Source organism: Muscardinus avellanarius (assembly GCF_963383645.1).
Source record: "Muscardinus avellanarius genome assembly, chromosome: 1".
Lineage (NCBI taxonomy): Eukaryota > Metazoa > Chordata > Mammalia > Rodentia > Gliridae > Muscardinus > Muscardinus avellanarius.
Genome location: NC_137786.1, coordinates 943490 through 955849, shown reverse-complemented (window position 1 = coordinate 955849; position 12360 = coordinate 943490). Strand labels below are relative to the sequence as shown.

Genomic DNA, 12360 nt, shown 5'->3' with positions numbered 1-12360 from the left:
TACCTGGATGCTTCTTTGGTGACAAACGTCCCACGGATAGAAGAAATTTCTCTGACAGCCACGGGCTGTCGCCACGTGGAGAATGTGTGTGTGTGTGTGTGTGTGTGTGTGTGTGTGTGTGTGTGTGTGTGAAGATGCACTGCAGTGCCAGGGTGGAGGTGCAGGGGAGAGGGGCCAGGCCTCAGGAGCCCTAGAGAACGTCCTGGAAGGTGCAGACTGTGCTTGCTCTGTCTCTGCTCCTGAAGTGGGAGGCGGCCTCCGGGAGGCTGGCTCTGGGGCACCTACAAGCACAGAAGACAGTCCAGGAGGCCAGGAGCCAGCAGCAGTGAAGCAGGGAACAGAGAGTGGAGGATGGCAGCCGCAGTCTCCAGTCTGGTGAAAGGCCAGCAGGGAGAGCGCTGCCACCCGAGAGTGCCCTCCCTGCCGAGCCTTCCCAAATGGCGGCTGCCAGATGTCTGAGCGAAGACAGCCCTGCTCAGAGGCACAGGAACACAGCGCAGGGTCCTTCCCAGGGCCCAGGGACAGCAGGCTGGTGCCACAGGCCTGACACCTGTAGCACAGACATCTCAGTGCAGCGAGGTCCTTTCCTCAGCCCAGAGGTCCTTTCCTGCAAGTGTGAAGGAGCTGCTTGCAAGCTATGAGGTGAGGCCCGCCAGCACGGGGCCCTCGGACAAGAAAGCAGAGCCTGAGGAGGGTTGCTGGTCCAAATACCTGTGCCTCGGATCAGCAAGTGTGGGCGCCGCTCAGGACAGCTACGGACTGGGGCTACTCAGGCTCAGCGTTTTAGGGAGCTACGGATTTAACGTCATTTCCTCAATGTGTAGGAACAATAGGGGTCCTTATCTGGTGGCGCACACAATAACTAAATTGAGTAGAAAGAAAATGACCCTCTATAGACTCAATATATCTGTGAAAGTCAATCTTGTACACATTGTGAATTTTGACTGGCTAACAATGGTTCAAAGTACCAAAGTGGGTCCTCCTTCCTTCCTCCCTTCCTTCCTTTCTCCCTTCCTTCCTTCCTTCCTCCCTCCCTCCCTCCCTCCCTTCCTTCCTTTCTCCACAGTGCATCAGTGTTGACTGGAGAAGCCAGCACAGCAGAGCCCATTTCACTTTCCTTGGACGTGCCGTGCTCTGTGCGTGTATTGGGCGGGGCTCCTGACCCGTGGTGTGTTCCAGGAGGGTGTGAGTGTGCGGCTCCAGCCCCACAGCCGGGGACTGTCCTCCTCCAGGTGTCCGAGCACCGGGGCCTCTTCCCGGGCACCACTGCGGTCAGCATGGCCCAATCCCCAATGGGTGGCATCCCTGACTCAGGAGACCACAGCTCCGAATCCCAAGAACCTGCAGCAAACTGGCTTCCGGGGCATCTCATGGCTCAGGTGGCAGTGTGCGATTCGTAGCAGGATCGTGGGCACAGAGTAAGGACGTGAGCCTCTCTGTGAGACGAGGCCTGGTGCCAGCGGGAAGCAGACTGAGGAGCACGTGGCCACGCAGCTCGCCTGGGAATCCGTGCCAAAAAAAGATGCGTTTCATTCTTAAAATCCGCTGTGGACTGGACTAAACTGTCCAAGATTTGATGGCTACAGTTGAACTGTGTTTTACAAAGAGACATGTCCAGCTCCTAACCTCTTATACTTGTGAATGTGACCTTATTTGGAATGCGAACTTAAATGGGGTCTTTGCAGATATAATTAAGAGAGGGTCTCAAGAGTGACCATGCTGGATTTACAGTGGCCTTAAGTCCAAGACTTTCTGCCTGGATGGTGCCGCACACCTGTAATCCCAGCATTCGGGAGGCTGAGACAGGAGGATGGCCGCGATTTGCGGCCAGCCTCAGCTACTTAGTGTGGCCCTTTGCAACTCAGTGAAACCCTGTTTCAAAATAAAAGGAATAAAAGATAGGGCTGGGGTGTAGCTCAAAGGTAGAATGCCCTTGGGTTCCACCCCTAGTACTGAAAAAAAAAAAAGAAAGAAAAAGAAAAACCCAAGGCTTTCTCACGAGAGAATGGAGAGGGTAACTGAAGGCCACAGTGCAGGGGAGAAGGCCACAGGGCAGGGAGCAGACTGGCTAGCACCGCGCATCTGTGAGCCCCGGAGCGCGGGGACTGAAGACAGGTCTACACAGCGTCGCTCACAGAGCCCAAGAGGAATCAGCCCAAGCTCCAGAACAGGACACCAAACAAGGGTGCCGTGTGTCCTCCGCACAACCTCAGGAAAGACGTTGACTAGGACAGACCGTGTGCTACTCAGAAAACAAGTCTACACGAACCTGAAAAAAGGCCTCAAACAAATGACCACTGCTTTCGCCTTCACAAACTAGAGGAAGAAGAGCAAATTAAACCCAGAGCGCGAAGCAGAAACGGAACTGTGAAGATTAGAAAAGAGATAGATTAAAAGAAACAGAAATGACAGAGAAACCCAAAGAACACAAAGCCAAGATCAGAAGTAACAATGGTGATATCAACACACACTCTACAAGTAGTCTTTTAAATAGTGGAACTTATGGACAATTATATACCTATACATTTGACATCTTACATGAGATGGACAAATTCCTACAGAGATACAAACACAGCCAGGCCTGATGGTGCACGCTTGTACTCCTAGCACTTGAGAGGCTGAGACAGGAGGACCACAGGTTCAAGACCAGCCTCCGCGATTTAGTGCGGTCCTTCAGCAATTTAACTAGATCCTGTTTCAAAATAGGAAATAAAATAGGACGGGGGGTGTAGCTCAGAGATAGAATGCCTCCAGGTTTAACCTTCAGTATGCGAAAGAAAACAAAATAAACATTAAACCTCACTCAAGAAGAAATCATCACAAGCCCTACAAAATATGCATGCCCAGATGGCTTCGCTGGGAGACTCTACCAAAATTTATAAAAGAAAGCATACCAATTCCATACAAACTATTCAGTAAGAGGAAGGAATTCAGCCAGGTGTGGTGGTGCATCCTTGTCATCCCAGCATTCAGGAGGCCGAGGCAGGAGGATCAGGGGCGCGGACAGCCTCAGCCACTTAGTGAGTCCCTCTGCAACTCAGTGAGACCCTGTTTGAAAAATAAAGAATAAAAAATAGAGCTGGGTGTAACTTGGAGGTAGAAAGCCCCTGGGTTCTATCCCCAGTACAAGAAAAAAAAAAAAAAAAAGGAATTCAAAGAGGAAGCAATACTGCCTGTGTTAGTTTTTTGGTCACTGTGACTAAAATACCTGACAAGAACAAGGAAGGAAGGAAGGAAGGAAGGAAAGAAGGAAAGAATTCTGTTAAGAGTCAGAAGAAGATATTTGTGCTGTGCGTGGCGGTGCACACTTGTACTCCCAGCACTTGGGAGGCTGAGACAGGAGGATCACAGGTTCATGGCCAGCCTTGGCAACAGTGAGGCCCTCTGCAACTTAGTGAGATCCTGTTTCAAAATTAAAATGAAAACCAGGCCAGTAACACACACACACAAAGAAATAAAATATTTGCAAATCGTATATAAAGAGAATATATAGAAACTCTCTAGACCCACTAATAAATAACATTTCTAAATTTTCTCATTAAATGAAAAAAAGTATTTGCTACAGATTCCTAATTTTTTTTTTTTTTTTTTGTGGTACCGGGGATGGAACCCAGGGGCATTGTATCTCCAAGCTACACCCCCAGCCCTATTTTTATTCTTTATTTTGAGGCAGGTCTCACTGAGTTGAAAAGGGTCTCACGAAGTAGTAGCTGAGGCTGCCCACGAACCGCCCACAAATCCTCCCGTCTCAGCCTCCCAACAAGCCTGTGCCACCACACCCGGCAGATCCCTAACAATTTATGGATGGCAAATGGGACATGAAAAGATGTTCTGTGTCAGTATTCACTGGGAGACACAGATTAACCTCACAAGAGACGCCGCTGCGTATGTCAGAATGTCAAGGATGAACATGTCTAACCCTATCAGGTAGTGGCAAGGATATTAAAAACTGCAGAGGCTAAAAACAACAACGGAAGACTTGTGTCAGAATTCTATATTCACCAGGGAAAATCCTAAAGAGACGAAGGTAAATTTAAAATATTTCTAGACAACCAAAATCTGAAAGATTGGCTGCAAACAGCTCTGTTCTTAAAATATGAGTGAAATTTCTTTGGGAGGAAGGAAAATAATACAAGAAGAAAACTTAGATTTAAACAGAGAGATGAACATGCATGAAATAGCAAATATGTGGATAAATACAAGATAATTGTGTGTGTGCATGTGCGTGTGTGTGTGTGAGACACTGGGGACTGAAGCCTGGGGCATTCAACCTCTGATCTACACCTCCAGCCCTATTTTTTAATTTTTATTTTGAAACAGGGTCTCTCTAGATGGATAAGAATCTCATTATTTGCTGAGGCTGTCCTTGAACCTTCTGTTCAAGGACAATCCTCCTGTTTCAGTCTCCCAAGTCCTGGGATTGCAAGCATGTGCCATCACGCCTGGCTACAAAAAAATTCTTAAGAAAATTTGTTTAATTTCTCAGAAAGATAAGTGACTGTTTAAAGCAAAAATAAAAACGTTGTATTGTGGATCTCCTAACAAATGTAAAATCAAAACATTCAAAAGCATCACCGTAGCTGGGTATGGTGGTACATGCCCATAATCCCAGCTGTACCAGAGGATGAGGCAGGAGGGTCGCATGTTCAAGGCCAGCCTCAGCAACTTAGGCTCTATCTAAAAATAAAACTTGAAGCCAGGCGTGGTGGCACACGCTTGTAATCCCAGCATTTGGGAGGCTAAGACTGGAGGATTGCGGTTCGTGGACAGCCTCAGCTACTTAGTGAGGCCCTCTGCAACTTAGTGAGACCCTGTTTCAAAATAAAGAATAAAATATTGGGCAGGCGGTGTAGCTCGGAGCTCAAATGCCTCTGGGTTCCATCCCCAGACCCGCCAAAAATTAATAAAAAATAATAATAATATAAAATAAAAAATACATAAAATAAAAATAAAACTTAAAAGGACTGGGATAAAGCCGGGTGTGGTGGCACACACTTGTAATCCCAGTACTTGGAAGGCTGAGACAGGAAGATCGTGCAGGTTCAAAGCCAGCCTCAGCTGCTTAGTGAGGCTCTCAGCAACTTCATGAGACCCTGATAACCAATTAAAATATAAAATAGGTCTGGGAGCCCGGAGGTGGAAAGCCCCCGGGTTCCATCCCTACTACCAAAAGGGGTGGGGGTACTGGGATGTAGCTCAGTAGTAGAGCATTTGCCTAGTACATGTGAGGCCCTGGGTTCTGTTCCATTACTGCTGGGGAAATAAAAGGAACACACAGCAGAGAGAAGGGGTGGGAGAGTATAACACTGCCATCCCTTTATTCTGCGAAGTACTAGAGATGTATTTAAAATGGCTTTAAGCAATACAGCACATACTATAGTCCCTAAGGCAGATACTAAAAAATAAAGTAATAAGCCAATGGTGAGGTAATAACATACAGATTAGCCCAAAGGAATGCAGCACGTAAGAAACACATAAAGAAGGACCAGAAAAGACAAACAGAAAACAAACTGGATTGTATATTTAAACCCAACCGCATTGAGACATCAAATGTAGGTGATCTACACACTGCTATTAAAAGGACAGGGTTTTTTTTTTTGTTGTTTGTTTTTTTTTTTTTTTTTTTTTTTTTTTTTAGTGGTACTGGGGTTCCTGGAAGCCCTTCTACCTCCAGGCTACACTCCCAGACCTATTTTATATTTTTTTATTTGGAAACAGAGAAACAGGGTCTCTTAAGTCAGTGCGGCTGGCTTTGAACCTGCGTGATCCTCCTGTCTCCACCTCCCAAGCGTGGGGATTACAAGCGTGTGCCACCACGCCCGGCTAAAAGGACAGTTTTTTAAGAGTGGCTAATAAAGCAAGATGCATCTGTACGCTATCAACAAGAAATTCTCTTTAAATATAAAGCTATAGAAAGACAAAAAGCAAAACACGATTGGAAACATATGCCACAGTTACACTAAGCACGTAAAAGCTGAAGGGGTAACCTCCTACCTGCCGAAGCCAGCTCCGGGATAAGAAATGTGGCCAGGGTGGCAGAGACTTTCCATCATGATAAAAAGGTTGATTCGCACAACAGCATGGGTGTCTACTCCCAACAACACAGCTTCAAAATATACGAAGCGATGGCCAGTAGTATTATAAGGTGCAATAGACAAATCCACAGTTAGAGTTGGCCTCAGTTGTTAGCAACAGAACGAGTAACCAAAATGTATTAAAGATATAGAAGGCTTGAACAAAGCAATCGAACAATTGGACCTGGTTGGCTCATAGAGCATACCACCCAAAAATAGAGTATGTATTTTTATCCTATGTACATGAACATTCATAATTATAGACCATAAAAGGTTTGCACTAAAACTGTGTGCTGTGATCACAAAGGAACTGTATCAAATTAATAACAGAAATGGACCTAGAACTTCTTCAAATATTTGGACATGAACATAAAACTAAATATCACCTGAGTCACAGAAGAAACTAGAGGGAAAGGAGAGAATAAGAACTTAACAAAAGTGCCACTTTGGAAGCAGGGACTGGACGCCCATTAGTGCCTAAGCCTGCCAGCCCGCTGGCCTGGGGCTTCCCAAGGCTCCAGAAATGCGGGAGAATAAACTTGTGATATTTTGCGATAGCAGTGTTGGTGGCTCTGGCGGACGCTGCTTGTTCTGTGGTCCCACCACGGAGGGCTGCTGGCTTCGTGCACTCCCTAATAATTGTTCCGTGGTTCCTGCCACAGAAGGTTGCTGTTCCCTGACACTAGTCTTTCTCTCACGACAGCAACATGAAGCCTGATATAATAATTTTAAGAGAATTAATAATTGGGGGGGGTCAGGAGGAAATAGATGACAAATTCTCCCAGCCTTCTGTTGCCAAGGTCTTACTTACTTAGTTACTAGCTAGTTAGTGGTACTGGGGATGGAACCCAGAGGCTTTCTACCTCCACGGTATACCTCCAGCCCTATTTTATTCTTTATTTTGAAACAGGGTCTCACTAGCTTGCAGAGGGCCTCACAAGTTGCTGAGGCTTGCCATGAACCTGCGATCCTCCTGTCTCAGCCTCTCAAGTACTGGGATTACAAGCGCATGCCACCATGTCTGGCTTCAGGGCCTTCTTTTTATAGAAACTTTAGAGGAGGCATCATAAAAGTTAATCAAACACTGACGCTAACAATTGTCAGGGTCACAATAAAGGTCGGTGAGGCAGGCACGTGCCAAGCTTGGAGGAAGGAGGGATTAGACATTACTAGGTACAGATAACATCAGAGACAGCACCTCAGAGATTACACCAGGTCCCTGGGAATTTGCCCACTTGCTGACAAATCCTACCCAGCCAAATACTGTGTATTTAAACTGAGCTGGTCCAAGATGATAATCTCAGTGTGCGCTCTAAGACATAGCAGCCCGAAGGGACTACGACAGAGGGCTGGTCCTCAGAACAGGCCCTGTGGCCCCTGCGGCTGGGGATCCGAGGAGGACCCGCGTCTTCCTCGTGACGTCACTTCTCTGGCTGTGTCCCACCACCCCTGACAAACTGAAACAACTTGCCTGCCTCCCGCATCTTCCAAATGACACTTCAGTGACCCAAGGGCCCACTGCTGGGTTGTGCCCCGGCAATGCTTCCCAGGCTGGCTCCCACAAAGGCTGAGCGGGAAGGTAGCTGAGGAAGGTCCTTTCCTGGGAGATGGACTCCACAGGAGACCTGGCCGTTTGACCCCTCGGGCTGTGGGCCCGGGGGGGCTTCCCTGTGCCGACTCCTCTCCATCCTGGCTACACTGTGAGGGTCCTGGGGCTGAGAACACCCACAGCTGGGATGGACAGTGGGGCCCTATCCTCCCAGTCCTGAAGGCCAGAGGTCCAGGGTCAAGGCATCTGCAGAGCCAGCCCAGACCCTTCTGAGGCTGAGGGGAGGGGTCTTGTAGAACCGGCACTGGATGCCTGTGACGGCAAAATGCCAGTCTTCCTCTGCTCTTCCCCTCAGGAGTGTTCCTGTCCAGTCCCCTCTTCCTAAGAACACCAGCCAGATGAGATAGGGACCATCCAGTTTCATCTAGCTTGGCCATAAGTAAAGACTATTTCTACATGCCGCCACACCTATAGGTGCTGGAGCTGAGGACTTCAGCCTCTCCTGTTGGGGGGATTCAGCCTGGGACTCACTGAGCACTCTCTCAGGCTAATCCAGCCCCCCACACTTCCCTGAAAGGGGCCTGCTCTCCAACCCACAGCCATGCAGATCTCACTCCACCCCGGCCTCTGCAGCGGAAGCCCCAGACTAACTCCAGTACCCCAGCCAGCCCCTGGGCAGAGTACAGCCCTCTGGCTGAAAGGCTTTCATGCCCTGGGACTCTCTTGACATAGGTTTGGCCAAGGGGCCGATTTTCCAATGCTGGGCTCCTGTGTCTGGGAGTGGAATGAGTGGCCACTAAGAGCCCCGAGGTCAGCAGGATGCTGATGGCCCGGCCACTGAAAATGAAACAGCCCATCACTGTCCACCAGCACCAAGGTTCATCCCCGTCTCCCTGCACCAATCGAGGGAAGGCTGGTGCAGCTTCGGGTGTGTTTTACAGGTGGGACAAGAGGTCCCAAGGTGAGGTCAGTGGCGGAGGTCAAGAACAAGGCTCTCAAGTGTTTGGACTGGCAGGTGCCCTGCTCGCTGACCACTGGAATGTGGAAGATGTCGATGGCCACCACCTTTGGTCTGTCTCTCTCTCCCCACCCAGATCTTGAAAGGCAGAAGGGCCCTTGGCTTGGCCACTTATCTGTGCTGCACAGCTCGGGTGTCAGAGGGGCCGGCCGATGCCCCGCCTGGTGCCCAGGAAAGGACAGGCCTGGGATCCTCAGGGCAGGGTTTGGAGAGGCCAGCCAGGAACCCCGTGCGGGTGTGGGGGGGGGGGTTCCCGCCCGGGGGGGGGGGGGGTTCCCGCCCCTTCCTCCTGTTTCCCAGGACCATGGATAAGCGCCAGGGCTGGAGTGATCTGAGCCTCCTTCAGCCCTCCTGCCTGGCATCTCCTGCAACCAGAGGGCACAGAAATCCAGCTCCTCGGGTTGCAATGGAAGGCACGCTGTGAATTCTTCATATCTGTAATAAATTTCGACCAGAACGCTATTTTGATTTTGCTCTAGTTAATAGCGTGTTACAAATTAGGGACTCCCCAAAAACGTCTTGCCTCGCCCTTGGAGGTAGCTGCAAGAGTGGGAGCAGTGGGGGGGATAAGAAACACTTGGTCTCTAGGGGCCCCTGCCAGCCCCTGGATCCCAGTCAGTGCCCCGTGGACAGTCCCCGCACAGTGGGGCGCGGCGTGGGGGAACCGCCTTCCAGGCCGCGGGCGGGAGGGAACCGGGAGGGAAGGGAGGCGGCGCCGAAGTGCCGGCCCCGCGCTACCGGGCGGGGCGCGGCGGGGTCCTCTGCCACCGGGCCCACCAGCCCGCAGCGCCCCGGGCCCTACCGCGGCCAGCGCCCTCCGCCGCCGGGCCGAGCCGGCAGGGCGGCGCCGTGGGAGCCGACGGCGGGCGGCGCAGGCGCGGGCGGCGCCGGGGGCGGGCCGTCGGTGGGCGGGGTCTGCGGAGGCCCCGCCCCGGCGTCACGCCCGCCCCCGCGCCTGCGCCGCCCGCCGCGCATCCTCGCCCGCGCGCATCCTCCGCCTGCGCCGCCGGCCCGCGCCGCGCTCGGCCTCCCGCTCGGCGCCGGCCCCCTCGGCGGCGGCCATGAGGCTGCGGGCCCGCGGGCCGCGGGCCGCCCCGGCCTCCGGCCCCAGCGCAGGGGCCGGCGACGCGCGACGGCTGGCGCCCCCGGGGCGGAACCCCTTCGTGCACGAGCTGCGGCTCAGCGCGCTGCAGAAGGCCCAGGTGGGTGCCCGGCGCGCGCGGACCCCGGGTGCAGGCCGGGGAGGGTCCTGGGCGCGGCCCTGCTGCGGCGCGGGCGGGTGGTCGCCGGCTCCCCAGCCCCGCCGCAGTGCGCCGCTCCCCGGCTCTCCCAGTCGGCTGCCCGCCGCCCGCCGGGCTGGCTCCGCACCCCTTCCCCGGACCCCCACGTTCCCGGCCCGGCGTCTGCTCCCGCCCCCGCGGGGACCCCGGGGCGCAGCGCGGGAGGCCGACTTTGTCCCGTGGCCTCGTGCGCCGGCCATCAGGTCAGTCCCGAGCCCGCGGCGCGGGGGCCTGCATGGGCGGCCGGCGGCTTCCACCTCTGTGTTTGCAGGCTGTTTCCTGGGGAGGGTGCTCCGTTCCCGCGGTGAGGGACACTCCCTTGGGGTCTCTGGCCCGAATCAACTTTACACAGCCCGGCCCCACGTGGGAGGGAAGGGTGTGCGGTGGCTTCTCGGGCTCATTTAGGGGGCTGCAGTGCTGAGTGGGGACCCGGTCGGGGGCAGAGAGCGCGGGTCGGTGGCTCTCCAGGGGGCAGCCCTACCTGGGGGGGGGGGGCGCACAGTACCATTTCTTTGACTTCAGAATAATTGGTAGGCGCTAGACGGTTTCAAGACCTAGTTGTTGGGTTTATGGGGAGTCTGGAACAGTCTGGAACGTGTTTCCAACTGTGAGCAAACTTTTTTTTTAACCAAAAGAGTGAGATTTATAAAGTATAAAGAAACTTACTGCTTACATTAAAATGAAAAGTTCTTAAGTCAGCCCACAGTTGCCATTTTCCCTGGACACATCCTCAGAGCCCCTTGATGGCTGTCAGGGTGGAAGGCAGTGGCCCGCAGCAGGAGGGCGAGGGTGAGGGTGGCCCCAGACTGCCCCGGCCTGCCCCTGTCTGGAGGTAGGCGCCTGGCTCTAGACGGTGTCACTGTGCCAGTGCCCTCCCACTGCCTCATTCCCCCCCCCCCAGCCACCAGCCCTCTCCCCTGGAGCACACCTTGTTGTTTGGCCTGGCCACCGGCCCCCTCCCGCCTGCTCGCCCTGCCATCCATCCTGCCTGGGAGCTCTAGTCCTGACTTCTCTCTCTGGTCCCCTTGCTTCTCCCTCCAGTCTTGGTAAAGCCTTGCCTTGTCCTGGAAGTTAGCCCCTCCCTCCTTCCAGGGTCTGCCAGAGTTACAGCCCTCTTAGCAGCAACAAAGTGGACCAGGGAACATCTGAGCTGAGGGTGAAGTCAGGGCCAGGCCAGAGTGCCACCCCAGCCTGCTTTCTGTCCCTGGAGCTCAGGAGCAGCAGGGCTCCCGGAGAAGCTGTGGCCACAGGAGTGGGCTTCTCCAGGGCTGAGCTTCAGCATGGCCCGGTCTTGGGTGTGGGTGGCAGCAGCACACGGAGACATTGACATTGAGAACAAGGAGAGGTGGGCAGGATGCTCTGGCCTCAGAGACGGAGGGCTGCGCCCACAGCTTGTGCTCAAGGTTGTCAGGTACATCTGTGACGCAGTCCTGCTCAGGTGTCTGAGGACGTGGCGGGGGGACGCAGCTGCTAAGTGCCCTCCGCTGTGGCGGTGTCTGCTTTCCGGCGGGCACTGAGCTGTGGCGCTCTCACCTTTAGGTGTGGCGTGGCTGAACAGTTTCTACAGGTGAATGATGCACGTGTGTGTGTGTGTGTGTGTGTGTGTGTGTGTGGTACTGGGAGTGGAACCCAGCAGGGGCTTTCTACCTCCAAACTATACTTCCAGACCTATTTTTTTATATTTTATTTGGAAACACGGTCTCACTAATTTGCTGAGAGCCTCACTAAGTAGCTGAGGCTGGCTTCGAACCTGTGCGATCCTCCTGTCTCAGCCTCCCAAGTACTGGGATTACAAGCATGAGCCACCATGCCCGGCTGAATGATTCACCTTTTAAACAAAGCCTGCTTCCCCAGAGAAGGGAAGAGATGACCGTTACCCAAACTCTGGGCTGCTTGGAAGCTGGGACATTGGAGCCCAGTGGAGATAAGGGGGGGCATTTGCCCTTGGCGTCCCTGCTGGGAGGGCTGCTGTGTGTCTTCGGATTAAGGGCAGCCAGGCCACCAGGCTGCTGTGGCCGTCCATCTGTCATTTACAGGTTTAGTGAGGCGCTTAAGCCTCTCTGGGCAGAAACCATCACGTGAAGTTCTGGAAAGAGGGGTCAGGATGCCCTGGGGCTGTAAAGCCTACTGGGGACCGTCCAATGAGGACGGGGCAGGGATCCTGGGCCTCTAGCCAGAGCTTTCACAGCTATGCACTCTTTCTGTGACCTGGAGCTCTGGAGGTACTTCCCGGGGATTTGTGGCATGTGTGTGTCCCCGTCCACAGCTTGCTGGATTTCCCCGTTTCTGAAGTTCCTACTCATAGCCAGTGTCTGAGAGTTTATTCCTGGAAAAGAACTGCCTCTAACCTGGAGCCAGTCCTGGGTCAGTGTCTGGGGCCCAAAGCTGGGGCCTCTGACCGGCTCTGCCCTCCCATCTAATCCCTGCCGAGGATGGATC

At 53.2% G+C, this 12360-nt stretch overlaps 1 protein-coding gene across 1 annotated transcript in view; it reads left to right on the top strand.

The window, feature by feature from the left end:
* Positions 1–9702: 9702 nt before the first annotated feature.
* The window catches only part of LPCAT1 (lysophosphatidylcholine acyltransferase 1), a gene marked incomplete at both ends in the record, with an annotated part of 43643 nt that continues 40985 nt past the window's right edge, over positions 9703–12360 (top strand). The window contains one exon of the mRNA XM_080716195.1: positions 9703–9843. Coding sequence (XP_080572321.1) covers positions 9703–9843 — 141 coding nt within the window. The remainder of the gene's footprint in view (positions 9844–12360) is intronic.